Source organism: Rhincodon typus, chromosome 6 (genome assembly GCF_021869965.1).
Source record: "Rhincodon typus isolate 14 chromosome 6, sRhiTyp1.1, whole genome shotgun sequence".
Lineage (NCBI taxonomy): Eukaryota > Metazoa > Chordata > Chondrichthyes > Orectolobiformes > Rhincodontidae > Rhincodon > Rhincodon typus.
The window spans coordinates 34,632,599-34,654,085 of NC_063337.1; the positions used below are offsets into that span (position 1 = coordinate 34,632,599).

Below are 21,487 nucleotides of genomic sequence, written 5' to 3' on the forward strand. Positions count from 1 at the left end.
CAAAGAGATGGTTGTAGCCCAAAATGATTACTGTTTCATAAGCCACTTTCAAATATTATGTGAGACAGTAGAAACTTTACAATATAGCCCAGGTTTTATTGAAGCTGTGTTTCTTTGGAGAATTTTTTTTACTTTATTCTTTCATGGGTTTAGGGCATCACCAGTGGGCCCAGCATATTTTCTCCATTTTTAGTTGCTATTAGAATGAGTGGCTTGATAGGCCACTTCTGAGGGCATGTACAAATCAAGCGTATTGCTGGAGTCTGGAGTTGAATGTAGGTCAGACTAGGTAAGGATAGAAGATTTCCTTCCATGAAGATCACTAGTGAACCAGAGTGGCCTCTGCTTACTTAGCTGCCCACCCTATTTACACTCTCCCTTGTCAGTCAAAAATCTTACCTAATCTGAGTGAGCATTCAAAATATTCAATATCCTTACCTCCACTGCTCCTGAGAATAAGTGTTCCATAGAATAGGAAGCCTCTGTTAGAGAAGATTTCTCTTCATCTCTGCCCTCTTAAAAAAAGAAATTCCTTTGGAACATTGAGCTATCTCTGGTGTCCTGATCACTATTTATCCCTCAATCAAGATGGTTTTTAAAAACAATACTCTCAAATAAAAGCAAAATACTCTGCTTTTATTTCAGATTTCCAACAACCAAAGCACTGGAGAAAACAGTAGTTTTGGCAGCACCTGGTTTGAGAGAGAATTACAGGTTAACACTGGCTGTACATCTCTCTCCACATATTCTGCCACACCTTGTGAGCTACTCCAGCACTTTTGTTTCTTTTATGCAATCAAAACACAATTATTTGCTTATTATCATGTAACTTGGAAATTTGTGTACAAATTGACTGCCATGTTTTCTACATGACCAGAGTTCTATCTGCACTGCAATGTTTTTTGAGTTGTTCATGGTTGCGAAAGATGTTCCAAGTTTTAAAATCGTTATGGAAAGGGATAAGGATAGTGCAGAAGTTAAATGTCTAAATTGGGGGAAGACCAATTCCAACACCGTGAGAGAGAATCTGGCAAACATAGGCTGGGAGCAGCTACTTGCAGTAAGTCTGCTTTTGGAAAGTGTGTCTTTTAAAAGTTGCATAGTTGAGAATTTAGGGCCACCGTGTTTCTCTAAGAGTGAAGGCAAGGGAGCGTTGCATGTAAAGGGATATCGATTTTGATAAAGAAAACAGAAGTATATGTCAGGTACAGCGTGTTAAAAACAGGGGAGGGACTTCAAAAAGATACTATGTCGGGATTGCTTAAAAGGGAAATTAGGAGGGCATGGAGGGGCCACAAAATAGTTAGGCAGGTGGGATCAAGGAACATCCCAAGGCTTTTTATAAGTGTATTAAAAGTAAGAAGATCACAAGGGAAAGAGTGGGACCTATTAGAGACAAAAGGGGCAACCTGTGTGTGGAACCATTGGACGTCGGTGAGATCTTAAATTAATACTTTTCTCCTCTGTGAATACAGATGAAACACATTGTGGTCAAACACTTAATTTAGGGTGGTGAGATTCTAGAACAGATTAAGATGAATAGTTTTAGCATGCATAAAGTTACTTATATCTCCAGGGCTTGGAGATGTATCTCAGGTTGCTATGGGAGGCAAGGGAGGAGAATGCTGGGACTCCAGCAGATATATTTAATGAAAACTGAAAGAACTGCGGATGCTGTAAATCAGGAACCAAAGCAGAAGTTGCTGGAAAATCTCAACAGGTCTGGCAGCATCTGTGAAGAAAAACACTGGAGTTAACGTTTCGGGTCCAGTGACCCGTCCTCGGATATATTTAATACTTTGCTGGACACTGGTGAAGTGTCAGATGACTGGAGGATAGCTAATATGGTTCTTTTGTTCAAGAAGTGCAGCAGGGATAGGCCAAGTAATTATAGGCCAGTTAGTCTGATGTCAGTTGTAGGGAATATTTTTGGAAAAACTTCTGAAGAACAGGAATAATCAATACTTGAAAGGTAGGGACAAAATCGACAACATAGATTTGTGAGATGGAGATCCTGTTTGACTAATTGAGATTTTTGAAAAGGTGATTAAAAATATTAATGAGGGTATTGCAGTTGATATGGTTTATGTGGACTTCATTAAGGCCTTTGCCAAGGTCCCACGTGGAAGGCTGAAAGGTAAAAGCCCATGGGTGCAAGGCAAGTTGACAAACTGGATCCAAAATTGGCTTACAAATAGGAGACACAGAGTAAATGGTGGAAGATTATTTTGTCATAGGAAACTTGTGACCAGCAGTGTACCAAAGGGTTGAGTACTGGGATCCTTGCTGTTTGTTCTCTGCATTAACAATTTGGTTGTGAATGTAGAAGGTATAATTAGTAAGTTTGCAAGATACATGAAAATTGATGGTGTTGATGATGGGGATAATATTTCAGGCTGATATCTGATATTGACCAGCTGGTAAATTGGGCAGAGCAATGATAGATGGAATTTAATCCCGATAAGTGCAAGGTGGTACATTTTGGAAGGCCTAAAGACGAAAGGATGTACAAATTGAAATGGATCCCTGAAGGTGTCAGTACAGGTAGGCAGGGTGGTGAAGAAGGCATATGGGATGCTTTCCTTCATTAGCCAGGACATAGTAGAGAGGAGCAAGGAAGTCTCGTTACAACTTTATAAGGCATTGGTTAGGCCACAGATGGAATCCTCTGTGTATTTCTGGTTGTTGCACTATTGGAAGGAGAAGGTGCAGAGGAGATTCACCAGGATGTTCCCTGAGATAAAAGCCTCAGTTATGAGGAGAGATTGCATTGGCTGGGTTTGTCTTCCTTGGAGCAGAGGAGGCTGAGGGGAGATCTGATAGAAGTACACAAAATTATGAGAAGTGTAGATAAAGTAGATTGTGAGAATCTTTTCCTCATGGTAAATGTGACTAGGACCAGAGGGCCTAAGTTTAAAGCAATGACCAAGTGGTTTAGAGGAGATTGAAGAAAAATTTGTTTCACCTAGAGGTTGGTAGATATATGGAGGCAGGTACTCTCGCACCATTTAAGAAACACCTGGATGAGTACTTAAAATGAAGGGCTTAGTAGGCTATGGGCCAAGTGCAGGTAAAGGGAATGAACATAGTTTGATCTTTATATATCGGCACAGACATGGTGGATTGAAGGATCTGTTTCTGTGCTGCATGGCTCCATAATAGATATGTGCTGTTTTTTTTTTAAAAAGGTGTTACTTTTGTATTAATGTTTTATTGTTAAAATGTGGATTAGCAGGCAAACAGCTCAAATGGTAACAGATGTACAGTAACAACATGAGGGTATTTGATGAGAAGATTAGATAAAATGCAGATTTCTAAGTTTTCTAATCTACTTAATCATCTAGATATGTTTTTGTTTTATTTCCAGTTTTGAGAAATGGCAAGTGGCAGACCATTATTTGGAAAGAGGTATGTGATACATGTGTAGAACATATAATTTAAGGTTGCCACAAAAGTCAACAAGTAGGATAACCTCATAAAATCAAGTCCATCAGGATTATTTTACATTAAACATTTAGAACTTGGAAGTAAATTATCACAAAATAACTAATGAGGTGCATTTTGAAGGACCTCCAGCAGTATTTAAGACAGTGACATGTTTGAAATCTTTGTATTTGATGGAGTAGAGCTCTCCTTCCGATTGTGGTACATTTTGTTCATACACAGTAAGAAATTCATTTTAGATATAAACCAGAATTCTCAACATTATAATATCAGAGCTGAAAGTTGGGATGAATGTTTTTATTGAACTTTTTAAAAACTGAAGCTTCAACCAGAGAGTAGTTGAGTTTAATGGGATGTGGTTTCAAAGAACAAAGAACAACGAAAATTACAGCACAGGAACTGGCCCTTCAGCCCTCCAAGCCTGTGCCGATCCAGATCCTCTATCTAAACCTGTTGCTTATTTTCCAAGGACCTGTATCCCTCTGCTCCCTGCCCGTTCATGTATCTGTCTAGATACATCTCAAATGACGCTATCATGCCGCCTCTACCACCCACGCTGGCAACGCATTCCAGGCACTACCCTTTGTGTAAAGAACTTTCCACGCATATCTCCCTTAAACTTTTCCCCTCTCACCTTGAAATCGTGACCCCTAGTAATTGAGTCCCCCACTGTGGGGGGGAAAAAGCTACTTGCTATCCACCCTGTCTATATCTCTCATGATTTTGTAGACCTCAATCAGGTCCCCCCTCAACCTCCGTCTTTCTAATGTAAATAATCCTAATCTACTCAACCTGTCTTCATAGCTAGCGCCCTCCATACCAGGCAACATCCTGGTGAACCTCCTCTGCACCTTCTCCAAAGCATCCACATCCTTTTGGTCATGTGGTGACCAGAACTGTACGCAGTATTCCAAATGTGGTCGAACCAAAGTCCTATACAACTGTAACATGACCTGCCAACTCTTGTACTCAATACCCCGTCCGATGAATGAAAGCATGCCATATGCCTTCTTGACCACTCTATCGATCTGCATTGCCACCTTCAGGGTACAATGGACCTGAACACCCAGATCTCTCCGTGCATCAATTTTCCCCAGGGCTTTTCCATTTACCGTATAGTTCGCTCTTGAATTGGATCTTCCAAAATGCATCACCTCGCATTTGCCTGGATTGAACTCCATCTGCCATTTCTCCACCCAACTCTCCAATCTATCTATATTCTGCTGCATTCTCCGACAGTCCCCTTCACTATCTGCTACTCCACCAATCTTAGTGTCATCTGCAAACTTGCTAATCAGACCATCTATACCTTCCTCCAGATCATTAATGTATATCACAAACAACAGTGGTCCCAACACGGATCCCTGTGGAACACCACTGGTCACAGTTATCCATTTTGAGAAACTCCCTTCCACTATAACTCTCTGTCTCCTGTTGCCCAGCCAGTTCTCTATCCATCCAGCTAGTACACCCTGGACCCCATGCGACTTCACTTTCTCCATCAGCCTACCATGGGGAACCTTATCAAACGCCTTACTGAAGTCCATGTATATGACATCCACAGCCCTTCCCTCATCTATCAACTTCCCTTTTAAAGACCTAGATAGAAGTTGATACTTTGATGAAATGGAGGTTTTAGTGTCCTTGATGGAGTTGAATCTTCTTCCTATTGTTTTTAAGATTTTAACATTTGAGATGACCATTGTGTAGATTTTATAACTTTCCTCTTATGTACAGTGAATAGTAGGCTGAACTGGAAGGTATTCTGGAGCATCTGCATCTGCAGTTCTTGCTATCTCTGAGTGAGGTATTCGGGAGTGGCTGCTGACTGCTGCCTCTGGATAAAATTGACCATTCAGCGGAACCATTTGTACTTCACCATTAACATGCCTTTTAGTTAAGTGCGTGGCAATGGTGAATTATTGGCTTGTGGCCCAGGTGTTTTGTTTCCATTATTCTATTTGACTTCCTAAAGCTCAGGAAGCTTAAAATAAGCACACATTTGAATTATAAGGACAACCATTTCAATCAATTGGAAGTAAATGTGAGCTACTTATTATTATGAATATGACTTAGTTCTTATCCAAGCATTTCTCTGTTAGGCAATTAACAATTTCATGCGTCTGATAATCCTTCTCTGCTTCCCAAAAATAGTCACAAAATTCTTCGTCACTTTGTTTGTTTTAACAGTAGGTTTTCTACTCTAAATAATTAGTGATGGCATAGTGAAAGTGCCCTGCTTAACAGCAGCTATAGTATGCTTGATTGAATTTTGTATACAGTTTAAGGGAGAGAAGTGTGGGTCCAAAACTAGTGTTTTGAATAACGAGGGCATTTATGAAGGTGTGAAAGGGAGACCTAGCAAAGTAAACTTACAATTTAAATTAAGGGATAGATCAATACCAAACATTTAAGGGGTTATTCTATAAAGTGCAGAATAGATACATTCCAACAAATACAAAAAATTCAAAGCGACAGAACCACTATCTGTGATTAACTGATACTAGCTTTGACTTTTTCAAACTGAAAGAAAAGACATATAATTCCGCAAGGATAGGTTGCAGGCCAAAAGACTGGCCAGAATATAAAAACCAGCAAATAAATACTAAAAGGTAAATAAGGATAGAAAAATTTGTATGACAGAAAGTTACTCAAAAATATAAAAACAAATAGGAAAGGTTTCTTCGGATAATTAAAAACGAAAAGACTAAACAAAGTATGTGTCCTCTGGAAAGAGAGTCTGGGATATTAGTTACGGTGAATAAAGAGATGGTAGATGAATTGAGCAGATATTTTGGGTTGGTCTTTGCTAGAGAGGATACAAGTAGCATCCCACAAATAGGTATAAACCAAGAATTGAAAGGAGGGCTGAAGGAATTGAAGACAATTACAGTTACCGGAAAGTTTACTGGGTAAATTGTTGGAACTGCAAGTTGATAAGTTGATAGATTTATCCTAGGGTCTTAAAAGAAGTAGCCAGTGAAATAGTTGATTCGGTGGTTTTAATTTTCTAAAACTCATTAGAACAAGGGAAGGTTCCTTTAGATGGGAAAATAGTTACTGTAGCTCATAGGGTCTGTTTCCATGCTGTATGACTGTTCAGTCCAATCCTTTCTTCAAAAAGGGAAGGAGGCTGAAAGCAGGAAACTACAGGCAAGTTAACTTAACATCTGTCATCAGGAAAGTGTTAGAATCTATGTATTGTAATTAGATTTTCAGAAAGCATTTGATTAGGTGCCACCTTGAAGGTTATTGTAGAAATTAAAGCTCATGATGTAGGGAGTCACATATCGGCATGGATAGAAGATTGACTGGTGAACAGGAAGCAGAGAGTAGGAATAAGTGTTTCTTTTTCAGGCTGGCAGGATACCATACGTGATATTCTGTAGGGGTTGGTGCTGAGGCGATAATTCTTTACAATTTTTAAATAAATGATTTGGATGAAGGGATCGAAATTGTAGTAGCTAAATTTGCTAATGACACAAAGATAGGTAGGAAAGTGAATTAGGAAGAGGATGTAAGGAGCCTAGAAATGGATGTAGATAAGTTAAGTAAGAGGTCAAAGATCTGGCAAATGGAGTACAATGTCAGAAAGTATGAAATTGTCTATTAATAAAGAGAGAATAAAAAAGAAGCATACTGTCTTAAAAAATGAGAAGTTGTAGAGCTGCAAAGACAGAGAATTCTGCGAGTCCTTGTGCAGGAATCCTGAAGGTGAGTATGCAGGTACAGCAGCAATCAGGAATGCCAATGGAACATTGTGGTCATTGTGAAAGGAAATGAATGCAAGATTAGGGAAGTAATGCTTCAGTTATATAGAATGTGGTGAGACCACCTCTAGAGTACTGTGTACAGTACTGGTTACTGTACCTATAGGAGAATGTTAGTGCTTTGGAAGTAGTTCAGAGAAGGTTTACTAGACTAATACCTGGAATGAGTGTTTTGCCTTATAAGGAATGGCTAGACAGGTTGGGCCAGTATTTTCTGGCGTTTAGAAGGCCAAGAGGTAACTTAATTGAAACATATGAGATCCTGAGGGGGCTTCCCTGAGTGAATGTCGAAAGGATGTTTCTTCTTGTGGAAGAATTTAGAGCTAGGGGTCATGGTTCAAAAAAATAGTGGTTGACCATTAAGACAAATGAGGAAAACTTTTTCCTCTGAGAGTTGAGAGTCTTTGGAATTTTCTTCCTCAAAAGGCAATCGATGCAGAATCTTTAAATACTTTTAAAGCAGAGGTAGAAATATTGTTCATTACCAAAGGGATGAAAGCATCACTCATAATCACACCAAAGTCCCTGTATCTAACACTCTGTAGCTTTAAGTCACCTGTGACTCCAAGTTTTAGATTGAAACTCAAATAGCTTCTTCTTGGATCTATCATATTCCCGAGCTTCAATGTAGTCAGCTTTAAGTAAAACCTTCGGAGTTTTATCCCAACGCTTAGAGTCATACAGCACGGAACAGACCCTTTTAGTTCAAACCGTCCATGCCAACCAGACATCCCAATCTGACCATTTGTGAGCTTTTGGCCCATATTCCTCTAAACCCTTCCTATTCATATACCCACCTAGATGCCTTTTAAATGTTCTAATTGTACCCGCCTCTGGCAGCTTGTTCCGTACACTCACCACCCTCTGCGTGAAAAGGTTGCTCCTCAGGTCCTTCTTAAATCTTTCCCCACTCACCTTAAACTTATGCCCTATCGTTTGGGACTCCCCCCACACTAGGTTTATGATCAGAAACCAACAGTAACCCCTCACTCAAGTGGTTCACTATATTGTTAGAATCCTCACTGATTTTTCATTTTTATTTTTATTCTTTTATCAATTTTGGTTTGGTACTAAACATGACTTAAGAACTTTGTGAAACAACTTGTTGTAAAAGAACAGGTCAAACAAGCTTTTGTTTGTTTGTGATGCTAGGTCTGGAAGTTAATCGCAGGCTGAGCCTTGATCAAAAAAACATTCCTATAGACACAGTGACCCTGGGAAGAGCATTGTGTTTAAACAGATAACAAAAGTTGGCTATTAATAAGGTGGGAATTGGTTCCCACAAGTCTGGAAGAGACTCTATGTTTAAGCAGATGGCAGATGTTGAATGGTAACCGAGGCCTCGGGAAAGGAAAGTCCGTCTCTGAGTGGGCACAAGAGCTAGAGTTTTGGTTTTGAACTGTATTTTGTAGAGGAGAGGAACTTAGCTGCTGACAACACAGCATGAAGATTTGAAAGTTCCCTGCCTAATCTCTCTTCGGCAACAGAGTAGAAAGCCGAGTTAGAAGAATTGCTATCAACATCTGAGTGAACTGAGAAGGTGACCCCAATTCATGGTGATAGAAAAGTAAGCAAGGAGGTCCACATCTATGCCTGTGAAATAATGCATAATGAAAGCCATTTCAGTAGTGCTTTATTTTGTTTTCTTTTATCCCTTAACTGTTTGTTTGTCATTTTCCTTTGTGTGAACGATGGATGCAAACAAATGTTTCAGGTTTAAAGCATAGACATTAATCAGACTACCTTGTTTAAATTTTCTCTGGTCTTTTCAAATAAATTAAGTCTTTTGTTTGAGATCCAAAACTGGTATCTGGAATTAATATTTCAGTCCATTAACTATTCCTAAAGTCTGTGATTGGTTATTCAAAGTCTAGTTTGGAACCATTGGAGTAATTATTGGGAATCTTCGACTGTTCTATCTTAATTTGTTGCAAATACAGAGGTAGAAAGGTTGACCAGATTCAGCTATCTGTGTCCGTGCCATAACAATATGTCCTTTGCTTCCCAGGAACATGGGACTATCCATCCATTCTATTTCAAGGACTTCATAGAACAAATGCACTCACAGTAAAAATTGAATGCAAAAGTTTTCCTCTCTAAGCGATGTGTGTTTCCCTTAAGCTTAAATAAAAGTTTCGGAGGTCTCTAACAAATTTGAGGCTCCGTTATTTCCCTTACTCGTGTTGCAAAACAGTCTACAAGAAACAAAATCCAGTAAGGTGCACATAAACCCTTTCACTCTAAAATCGGTACCAAAGTTGTTTTAAAAGAAATCACACTGGCTACAGAAATACTTAGAAGTTAATAATTAACTTCAGATACACAGAAAATGCAACAGTTACTAACACAAAGAAACAGAAACCCAAACTTGTTATAATTAGTATCAAATGTGTGTGTGCCTATATATTGATAATCATACCGTTTACTTTGCACCACTTTGAGCCAAATTTCCAGATGTACTCACTCAGCCTCTGTCTTGCTCAGATGAAGTCTGCCTCACACTGACTGTGTGCCTTTAACGCAATTTTGACCATTCCGAGCCATGCACCATCCTGAGTTGGATCTATGTCACCTACCTTCACTGTCATAGGGTTAAATGCTGGAATTCCCATCCAGAAAGCACTATGCATCTACCTATACCCCAAGGACAACAGCGGTTGAAGAAAGTAGTTCACCTCCACCTTCTCAAGAGCCTTAGGTTGGACAATAACTGCTGGCCTACCCAGTGATACCCAGATTCCATGAACAAATTTGTAAGAGAGCTAACATCATCATACTTGTAAATTTTCTGAGGACACAAATGTCATACTTTGTGGTACGGGACATTTGGTTAGTCCTCTTTTGGAATATTGTGTTCAATTTTGGTCTCCAAGCTGTAGGAAAGATGTTGTTAAACTTGAAAGAGTTCAGAAAAGATATACAAGGATGTTGCCAGGGTTGGAGGGTTTGAGCTATAGGGAGGGGCTGAATAGGCTTGGAGTATCGGAGGCTGAGGAGTGACCTTAATAGAGATTTATAAAATCAGAAGGGGCATGGATTGGGTGAATGGCCAAGATCTTTTCCCCAGGGTAGGAGAGTCCAAAACTAGAGGGCATAGGTTTAAGATGAGAAGGGAAAGATATAAAAGGGACCTGATGGGCAAATCTTTCACACAGAGGGTGGTGCGTGTATGGAGTGAATTGCCAGACGATGTGGTGGAGGCTGGTACATTTTACAACATTTAAAAGGCATCTGGATGGGTACGTGAACAGGAAGGGTTTAGAGGGATATTGGGCCAAAAGTTGGCAAATGGAATAATTCAGAATATCTGGTCTGCATGGGTGATTTGGACCAAATGGTCTGTTTCCGTGCTGTACATTTCTATGACTCTGTGTCCTTCAGTACCTCTCAATTCTTATGAAGAGAAACTATCAGTTTGATTTTAGAGGATGCGAATGACTTTAAATATTAGTCACTCTTAAAATTGTTGTTCAAAATTTGAATGGATGTTTGTTTTGGGAACTGAGGAATTGCAGCCAAAACACATTGTGGCTGTATTCATGAGCTAGGTGAAGGCAATACAAAGGCTGGCAAAATGGAATTAGAATTAGCTTTTATTTATTGTAACTGTACTCCTGTACTTGAGTATACATGAAAAGTCTACAATGTCACCTGTCATGGCACCGTCTTAGGTACAAAGTACCTGGGTACAAATCTTTGATACAAAAAGAGGAATACAGAAGAAATAAGTTGCATTACCATAAGGCAATTCATAGTATAAGTTAGAAATAAGACACAGTTAAAAGGATAAACATTACAGTCAGATAAACGTCACATTGTAGTAGATCAGCCTAGGGGGCTTCCACACGTGATCTGACCAGTCTTGCAAGCTGCTGATGGCCTATGCCAGACCCCAGTCCAATAACCATTCTCACTCCAGTCCATGCCTTCAGCTGGCTCTGCTCCAGATCTCAGCTACTCCAGGCTTCCAGCCCCCTTGGCACTGCCTCTCAGCCATTCCACACCGTTCCACACCATTCCAGGCCTTCAGCTTGCTTTGTTCCGTCTCTCAGCTGCTCCACACCGTTCCAGGTCTTCATCTCTCTTTGTTCCGGCTCTCAGCCGCTCCACGCCATCCCAGGCCTCCAGCCAGCTCTGCTCTGGCTCTCAGCCGCTCCACACTTCTACACATCCAGCCCGCTTTGCTCTAGTATCCTGCATGATCAGAATCTTTGACAATGTAGTAAGACTTTTCCAATGTGAATGTTTTGTTCTATTTGTTGCTACCTTTTGTGTTTCCATATCATAGTGTTCAATTTGTTTTTGTAGGTGGCAGTGGGGGACATTGTGATGGTGACCAATGGACAGCGTCTCCCAGCTGATATGATTATTATCTCCACCAGGTCAGGCACCATATGAGGTTCATTGCTGTTTCCTCTGAATTATGCTTTCAAAGCAACTGTAATTGTTTTAAATTCTGCAGTTTTAACTTCTGTATATATTGCAAAATTTTAGATGTTTGTATTTTGGAATGGAATGAACAGACCTTTTGGTATATTAATTGAGTTTTTTAAGGATTAGAAAAATAACTTTAAGTTCAAACACATCATCAGCTCTAAATTTAAATTTATTCAGGGAACACGTTTTTATTTAGAAACAAATTTGGATGCAGTTGCCTTTAATCCTCTAATAAATGTCATTGACTTTTTAAACCATTTTTTGAAAACTTTCATATGAAAGGGTAGCAGCTTTTGAAACATGCACAAGATGGCAAGACTTCTCATGATTTGATAACCTTTATAAAATTAATTCAAAGACAAAATCCCCTTTACAAGTATCTGGAGATGAGTGTCAAAATTGGGAGAACTATCCCACAGATGAATCAAGCAACAACCTGAGAGAGCCCCAGACACCACCATTGTCATTCTTGGATATGTGTTGTCTCACTGGCAGGAAACACCCAGCAGAGGTGCCTGCACAGTGCTGGACAGTCAGGAGGAAGTTGCTTTAGGATTCTTCAACATTGACTCTGGATCTTATAAGTTCTCATGGCATCAAGTCAAACATTGGCAAGGAAACCTCCAGCTGATTACCATGCACCCTGCTCATCCCAACGTGACTTCCAACAGTGCTTGAAAGAATCACAGAGAGTATTGAGGGTAACAAGGGCACAGAATGTTCTCTGGGCCAGGAACATCAATGATCATCAAAAAGAGTGGCTTGGCAGTACTACCACTGACTGAGTTGGTCAAGTCCTAAAGGACTTTGCTGCTAGACTGGAACTGAAACCGACAAGAGGGCAAAACACTACACCTCCTCACCCTTTTTAGTTATCTGAAAAAATCGTTTGTTGTGCTTTTGGTTGCACTTTGGCCCTATGTTCCTGACATTTGGGCATCAGGCGCAGAAGGGTGTAGGCAAGTCAGGGGTCCTCCTCATGGGTCTGCTTCTGGGCTTGGCCAAGTTGGCCATTAACAGGTCCAGGCAGCGGCTTTTGGAGGGAGTCATAGTTGCTAATTTGCCTGCCCCTCTTCGGGGTCTACGTTAGTTGTCCAGGTGTCATTGAAAAAGGAGCATGCGGTGTCCACCAATCCTGTCAGTGTTTTTAGGGAAACCTGAGCACTGCAGTAAGTAGAGTGCTTTTCTAGTAGAGTAAATTGAACAATTGAGAGAACATGTAATTTAATGATGGTGGTTAAGAGGTCAAAATTGCGACAGGTGGTTTTGTGCTGGGAATATAAGTTTTTTTTTGTGTGAGATAGCAGTTCCAAATTTAAAAAGAATAAGTACAACCTTCTGTTTTGCAAAGGCCAAACATATACATTGAAATCTGTGATAATTTTATCTCAAAAGTTTTAGCTGGATTCTGATTCAAATTTCAGAAATTGAAACAGTTAAGTCTCTAAATAAGTCCATCTAATGCAACTAATTCTAATGGTTATGTCATATATATAAAATTTTCTTTTGTTAAAGCTCATAGTGTTACCCTTCTATTCTTGTCCAATTATAATATTGAATAACAGTCAAGATTTGATGCATCGATTTAATACCAAGCAGCATTTGCTGAATGCATTTTCTTTGCTTGTCACCAAATAATGAGGCGTATTCAAAAGACTTATTGTCAGGTCTGTACTACTCAAAGCATAACTTATACGAAATAAAAGTTAATCCCTGGATTTTCCTTGTTTATGTTTCCTGTCTCCTTATAACCCTCCCGAATACCATTTGGGTTACCTTGATGCTCTGTGGTAATTTTTTTGTTAAAGTCACTTGCGTACACATTTATTCCCACCAAGAATACAGATACACAATACTTAAAAGTATTGGCTTATTTCTGAGCCATATCCCTCACAACAGACTGTAAGGACTTTAGTTTTTAAATTAACGGGGTCACACTGAAGAAATGTGTTAGTGCAGAAAATGACAGTGTATAATTAATTGACCACTTGTTGTATATCTTGGAGCATTTGAGATAATTTAGAACTGTTTCCGAGTTATTGAAGTTGTTTCAATGGACTCACTTTGGACCAACCTTCAGCTGATAAAGCCTTTTAGAAATAAAACCATTACTTCCATCCATAAGATTGTCAGAAAAGTACTTAGCTGGTTATTGTCTGAAAATGCTTTCGTTAATAAGTAATGAAAGAAAAATTCCCCCATGGCTGTTTAAAAGATAGTGAGATGATCTTGCCGTTTGAAAACAAAAACATTTGTTTATATGTGACTATGAGCTGTTTACCCATGCTGTCAAATGAAGTTGATCGATTTATGAAATGTAAATATAATTATTTTCCTTAATTTAAGCTACAGAGTATTTTGTTCACTAATTACATCAGATTATCATTATTGATAAATTTCAGAATCAGTAAATATACAAAATGAGATGGTATCAGAAATGTAATAATCCCAATCAAAAGCAATACTTAACTACTGATATAATAAATAAAACGCTGTATCTGAGTTAGTTCCAGAGCATATTTGTTGTGAACTGAAGCCCAGAAGGTCATGTGTTCAGTCCCTGCTCTATGCTAGTTAGTCTGATCTTGTGAAGGGCAAAACAGAGGACATTGTCTTCCTGTGTGCGGGAAGAGTTTAAAATCAGCTAGTATTCGCACACTGTTACCTAGTAACACATATTGGTGTTTCTTTGTACGTAAGTGATGAAAGTACAGTCTGATTCAGGCGTGATGTTTCTTGTATTTTGTGCAAACTTGCACAGGAATGATGTGTCAGGGCACTCCCTGAGCAATTGAAGGATTGCAGAACATCACCCAGCAAGTGTTGATGCTGTCAGAAGAGAAGGGGCAAAATATGGGGAGAGTCAGTGAGGATTATGGCCAAACAGTTGGGAAGATGATTTTGGTTACGATCTTGGATAGGAACAGGAAGGAAATCCGGAATGAATACAATGGGAGTCTAATGGCTGCAATGATTTTTTAAATAAAGCATGTATGTTCATAGTTGCCAATCTGATTTTCTGTTTGAAGAAAGAAATTGATAAAGTCCAGGATGAAGATCTGTATTATCCATCACTGACTGACTGTTTTATGTTCTCCTTTATTGGTGAATTGTTATCTTAATGTTGAGTGCCCCTTTTATTGTCTATACTTGCTATAGAACATAGAACATTACAGCGCAGTACAGGCCCTTCGGCCCTCGATGTTGCGCCGACCTGTGAAACCAATCTGAAGCCCATCTAACCTAAACTATTCGATTATCATCCATATGTTTATCCAATGACCATTTAAATGCCCTTAAAGTTGGCGAGTATACTACTTTTGCAGGCAGGGCATTCCACGCCCTTACTACTCTCTGAGTAAAGTGCTTTACTGCACTGGTGTGCAAGACTTTTTATACTTTTGCTATAGATCATTCACTAATTGTCTTTTCATTTCTTAGTGAACCACAGGCAATGTGTTACATTGAAACATCCAATCTGGACGGGGAAACAAATCTCAAAGTACGACAGGTAAATTAGGTTCCATTCCAGGTTGCTGGTTTGAGAAAATATTTCAGCAGTTTAATTGGAACCAGAAGTACATTGAGGGTTGTTTTTACATTACCAGTATGTAATAGAATGCAGTTCTTTCTTTGTTCCTGCATCCCAACAAATGATGTGAAGATTTGAGAAGTAACGGAGGTTGACCCATGAAGGTTGGTTTGATTTAACATGAGTAATGAAGCACAACAAGATCACTCTGCTGAAGTAGGGTTATATTCTGATGAAGTGAAAAATTAACCTGAAACTTGGTATACACCTGTTCCATTTCATCCATCCAGAATAACAAATCTGACAAACTTTAGTATTCCATCTTGTTTATTATACCAGATCCCATTGACAATGTATTTGATGTTTATGTTCACTCTGGAACTTGCATCAGGTTACCTTTGGTTGGAGGAGGAATGTTCTTAATGTGTTTTTTCAACGATATGAAGAATCCACAACTCTCAATGGTATTATCAGTAGCTATATTATCTGTGTTGCTTCTGACAGTTTTATGAGAAGAATAATTTGATTTGCTTGATTCCGATAATTTAACATGGGTCAGTGACATCATTACTTCCCAAATTTTCAGTTCTGAGGAAGGGTCACCGAACCCGAAATGTTAACTTTGATTTCTGTCCACAGATGCTGCCAGACCAGTTGAGCTTTTCCAGCAATTTCTGTTTTTGTTTGTGATTTACAGCACCCACAGTTATTTCAGTTTTAGTTTAAAATAGATATTGCCATAACAGCTGAAGCTTGGTAAGAATGATCATAGAATCATAGATTAACTTTTGGCATTTCCCATTTGTTGGTCATTGCCTTGAGAAATGTTTACTATGTTCCCAGAATTTCTATTTAAAATGAAATTGCCTAAATTACATTTGTCCTTCTTTTCTTTTAGGGATTGCCCATAACGGCTAATATTCTGTCCGTTGCAGATTTAGTGAAAATGACTGGGAGTTTAGAATGTGATGGGCCCAACCGGCATCTCTATGACTTCACTGGCAATCTCCGAATTGGGAGCAATGGGTATTGTGAAGTTTTTTAATGTTTGATTCTATCCTTCATTTGTATGATCTTTCTCTAACTTCAGTAGGTTGGCTTCCTGCCCGGTATCTAGGGTCGGCTTCAGACCTCTGGATTGGATTATTTCAGTGAGCTCGCCCCACGTGAACTTTTCATTAGAAGAGCATGATCATGGCAGCAGAGGGAAATTAAATTATAAGCTTAAACCATTATTTTCAAACTCTTTTCAAGAACAAGAAAAAATACTATTCTGTGAATGCAGATACTAATAATCAAATTTCTTAACTTTACTAGGAACATCTTGAGTTTTATAAAGGTGTTGTGTTTTCCAAACTTCATTTACGTGGATACATTAGGCTTGTTGTAATGCTTTTTTGGAAACTATGCAACAATGTTTGCTGTAAGAGGTTTCCTTCAATGGGTGATTTTGTAGATATTTTCTAATCAACCTGCAAGCATCTCTGGAACAGCTGGGGTTTTAACCCAGGAGAATTTTACATTCTTCTTGATGAGCCATGGCACCACAAATTTTAATGAATACATCCTTAAGCATTATTGCCTTTCATTTTCCATTACGTTATAGCATGGAATTTATGGTATTGAGAATTTTCATGCTGTTCTTTCAAAGTCAAAGTAAAGAACAGGAATTTTTTGTCTTATTTCTTTCGGTGATCCCATGTAATGTATGAGCTGTAATTTTCCTGTTCAATGTTAGGAAGAATATATCTATTATCTTTGACCCTCAGTACAAACTTTATTCCTACAATTCTGATTCCAGCCTTTTCAATGCTTACTGTATCCCGTTCAAACTGACTCGTCTTAGTCTCAGAAGCCTCCTTGAACCTGACCTCTGCTTCTCATCCTGTACTTAATCTAATTTAAAAAAACATGTCAACTTTCACCACTAAAATCACCTGTTTCTGCTCCTGCCTCAGCCGGTCTGTTACCATATCTGCAGCTTCCGGACTTGGATTGTTTCAGTGCTATCCTGGCTGGACGCTGGTTCTCTACATTCATGCATCCTGCTGCTTATATCTGTAAAAGCATTCTCCTTTATCCACAACTCTTGTGTTTGATGACTTACCGTTTCAGTGCTCCAAAAACCTTCAAATTTAAATTTGTATCTTTAAATTCAAATCCGTTTATGTTCTTGCTTCGGAAGATCTTATTCCTTACTGATAAATTTGCAACTCTGGCCTTATGTATTCCCTGTTCCCTCTTGCCACGATTGATTCTTTCAACCATCACATGCTGAAGTTCTGAAATCCCAAATCACTTTTATCCCTTTTCACTTTATGGGAGAAGCGGTTGTATGCAGAAAATAACTTTTCGTGATCCGAGTTTTTTAAGCAAATCAATAAGTTTAAAGTATGAACAATATTGAAATGTAGAGAAAGTATAACAATTAATTTGTGCGCAACTGGTTCATTTAAACTGCAATGAGATAAATGAGCAATCTAATTGCTTTGGTGGTGTTTCTTAATGGATCAATGATCTGGTGTTACAATTCTGTTAATAACTATTAATATTTAAGAAATATCCAAACACCCTTAATTAACTGAACAATATGACAAGATTTAATGTTTCAAATGAGAAAAAAACTCATTTGTATATAAGAACTAAACAAAGCAAGTGCTATTAATATAGTTTATAATTATTTATTTTCTGTGCTCAGTTCTGCTTTATTTGTCTTCTCATCCCTCCCCCCAAATGTCCTTTATACATTATAAGAATTACTAACCACCTGAGCCCCTAAAGTCTGTCCACTGTCTACGAGGCACAAGTCATGAGTGTGACAGAGTACTTCCCACTTACCTGGATTACTGCAGTTCTGACAGCACTCAAGAAGTTTGATACCATCAAGGACAAATCAGCCTGCTTGATTGGCACTGCAGCCACAAACATCCACTGCCTCCACCACCATGCTCAGAAGCAGCAATATGTATCATCTACAGGATGCACAGAAGAAATTTTCCTTAGGCTCCTTAGACAGCACCTTTAAACCCATGACCATTACCATCTAAAAGGACAAAGGCAGCAGATACATGGGAACACCACCCCCAATTTCAAGTTCTCCTCCAAGCAATTCACCATCCTGACTTGAAATAGGTTTTTCCTTCAGTGTTGTTGGGTCACAATCCTGGAATTCCCTCCCTAGTGGGATCGTGGGTCTCCTACAGCAAGTCAAAGAGAAAAATCGGCTTATTAATTTCACCTTCAGCACAACTCTTGATTCTGAAACCCATACAAATCATTTATGTTCCTAATAGATGTAATTTGCCCCCTATCCAGACTACCTTGTTTCCAATAAGAGGTCCAGAGATGGGTCACCCATGTTTTAAGCTTCTTTTTCACCACCACTCTGATCTTGTACAATACAGATAGGTTAACTGAATGTAGGTTTGTCTTTACATATGTCTTTACAATAATTTTAGTTTCTTAACCAGGTTTTACACTTACATTAATTTAACCCTTGAATTTTAAACTAAAGTTTTATATTTTAAAACATATGAGTTACAAATTGAACACTTGCAGCCCTACAATGCCATAAAAACTTTCCTATTCATAGAATTCTGTCATGTAGGTGAAGGAGATATCAAAAAATGTACCTTCCACAGTATAGCACTTCTTCAATACGACACTGAAATAGGATTTTGTGTTCCAAGTCCTGGAATAATGCTTGAGTCTACAATATTGACCCCGGAATGAGTGTCATACCACTGAGCCACCATCTTGGAATCCACTTCTTTGAACAAACTCACTACCACTCCTATTATGTCTTCCTCCAATTTTTGTTTGATGATGTTTTTGCCGTGGACTACGTGTGTTTATCTACATTAAAGAGACAATTTAAATTGAGTTTTTGTTCATTCAGTTTGCTTTTAGAAGACCATATGCTATTCTTCTGTCAGAAGTTTGGACAAGTAAACCCTGTCCAAGAGCATTTGGGATCTGATCACTGTAGTGCAATACCTAATTTCGATCATTTCCTTGTACATGTGAAACACTTCTACTGAAGCATTCAATGCTCCGTTTGATTGTAAGGCTTAAAGTATCCGACCACCTGTAAATAAACTCCCTTTCAAAACCTTGGTGAATTGATCAATTTTTGTTTGATCTTTTCCATTTTCACAGAGGTTCTTGTTTTCCCCTGGTAAGGTTATATGATAGGTGGATAAGCAAAGAATTGCCTGCAATTTGGAATGTATTACTGGAAACAGTAGCAAGAACTTCTAATTACTGTTTTTCTTTGAATGGATTGGCAGCATTCAAATAGAATGTTTCAAAATTTCTGCCATATTATAACCAAAAATTTTAGTGGCCTTGGAATTCACATGATTTAAAACTATGGCTTAGAATCAAATAGCTGTATGTTTTGTGTTATGTGCAGAGTCCAGATTTGAGTATGTAATGTCATCATTATCCTCTTGCAGTCCTGTTCCTGTTGGACCTGATCAAATCCTGTTGAGAGGAGCGCAGCTGAGGAACACTCAATGGATTCAAGGCTTTGTGGTCTATACTGGACACGACACCAAACTAGTGCAGGTTGTTATCTAATTTTCTTATTTTTATTTCATTAAGTGTGTATTTGCATCTGTATTCACTTCTGAAGTGTGAATTAATGTTTATCAATGGAATAAAAACTGTTCTAAAACAAGTTGTATCTGAACAGAAGCGAATTTTTAAAAACATGAAATTGGAATTTTTATTGTTGCTTTTTTACAACATGGTTTTTGCTAAGTACATAATCTAATTATTGGAACTTTTTTGCTATAAAATCAATAGGGATACTGACCATTATTTAAGTGCGTATCTTCCATGAATCTATTGGTTACTGCCTGAAACGTTATCCCTGTAATGCTTTCCAAAAATTACATCTCCTCATCTGATTGACCATTTGAAAAAAGATGCACACAGATTGAAAAATATTGAATGAAATTATGTCTCTGCTAATTGACTAACCTCACCTGGAAAATTCATTCCTATGTAAATATGCATTGATGACATCGTAAGTCTCAAATGGTGCCAAACAGCTTTCTTGGTGCTGAAAATGAAAAAATGTGAAGTCTCATTCCTTCAGCTTTTAACTATTATGCAAGGTTTTTTTTTATAAAAAAAGCTTTTGTTGTATTCTATTTTTTTTTGTATGAAATCAGATGGACAACCTGGCATCAAACGCAGGACCAGAAATGACAAATAGCTACAAAATTCTCCGTACTAATATTTGGGGTTGAGTGCCAAAATTGGGAAAGATGTGCATAGACTAGCCAAGCACCAGCCTGACATTGACATATACATGGAATGGTACCTTTGAGGCAATGACACAGATGACAGACCTAGCAGAGATGGCACCTTGGTGAAATAAAGTCAGAAGGGATTGCTGTGAGAGTCTTCAGCATTGACTCTGACTCTGAACCAAATGAAGCCTCAAGGCATCAGGGTCAAAGATGGACGAGAAAATGTCCTCCTGTTGACGACCATTTACCACTGCCCCCACCCCAGCCCCTATTAATGAATCCGTACTCCTCCTCATTAAACAACACTTGGAGGAAGGATTGAGAATGTGCAGGGAGCAGAAGGAACTTCACTGTCCGTCTCCAAGATTGGCTTGTCAGCATCACTACTTATGGAACTGCTATGTCTTAAAGTACGTATCTGTTAGACTGGATTTATGGCAGTTCATGAGGGAGCCATAAGGGAAAACATACGTGACCTCATCCTCACTAATCTGCCTATTGCGTATACATCTGTCCATGACCGGATTGGTAGGAGTGACAACTACACATTGTGTGTGGAGACCAAGTTCCATCTTTACAATGAGGATACACTCCTGTATAGTCGATGTATTTTTGTTTTTGTGCTTTTTTAAAACTGTGGACTGAAATGAACTGTTTAGAAAAGTAAGGATTTACACATAAGACTGGCTGCATGTTTTGAAAGCAAATAATTTGCCTATTGTGATCCCTGTTTGTGTGGCTGTGGGTTCCAGCAATGTGCAGATGAACCAGAGCTGAGGGTTTATTTACAAGTGACATGACTTGTTTTATGGACTAGGGACTAATTATCATTGACCAATGTCCTCTGCCTGCAAATGACAATGTGATTGTCAGGTAACTGAACAGCTTGGGTTGTGAATCAGTCCAAAACAAAGTTGCTGGAAAAGTTCAGCAGGTCTGGCAGCATCTGTGAAGGCAAAAACAGAGTTAACATTTCGGGTCTGGTGACCCTTCCTTAGAACTGAGGAAGGGTCACCGGACCTGAAACGTTAACTCTGATTTTT

At 38.7% G+C, this 21,487-nt stretch overlaps 1 protein-coding gene across 1 annotated transcript in view; it reads left to right on the forward strand.

Moving 5' to 3' along the window:
* The window catches only part of atp8a2 (ATPase phospholipid transporting 8A2), a 701,479-nt gene that overhangs the window by 346,171 nt on the left and 333,821 nt on the right, over window positions 1–21,487 (forward strand). Inside the window, exons 8-12 of the mRNA XM_048597580.1 lie at window positions 3,368–3,408; window positions 11,523–11,596; window positions 15,093–15,162; window positions 16,082–16,209; window positions 19,641–19,752. Of these exons, the coding sequence (XP_048453537.1) occupies window positions 3,368–3,408; window positions 11,523–11,596; window positions 15,093–15,162; window positions 16,082–16,209; window positions 19,641–19,752 (425 nt within the window). The remainder of the gene's footprint in view (window positions 1–3,367; window positions 3,409–11,522; window positions 11,597–15,092; window positions 15,163–16,081; window positions 16,210–19,640; window positions 19,753–21,487) is intronic.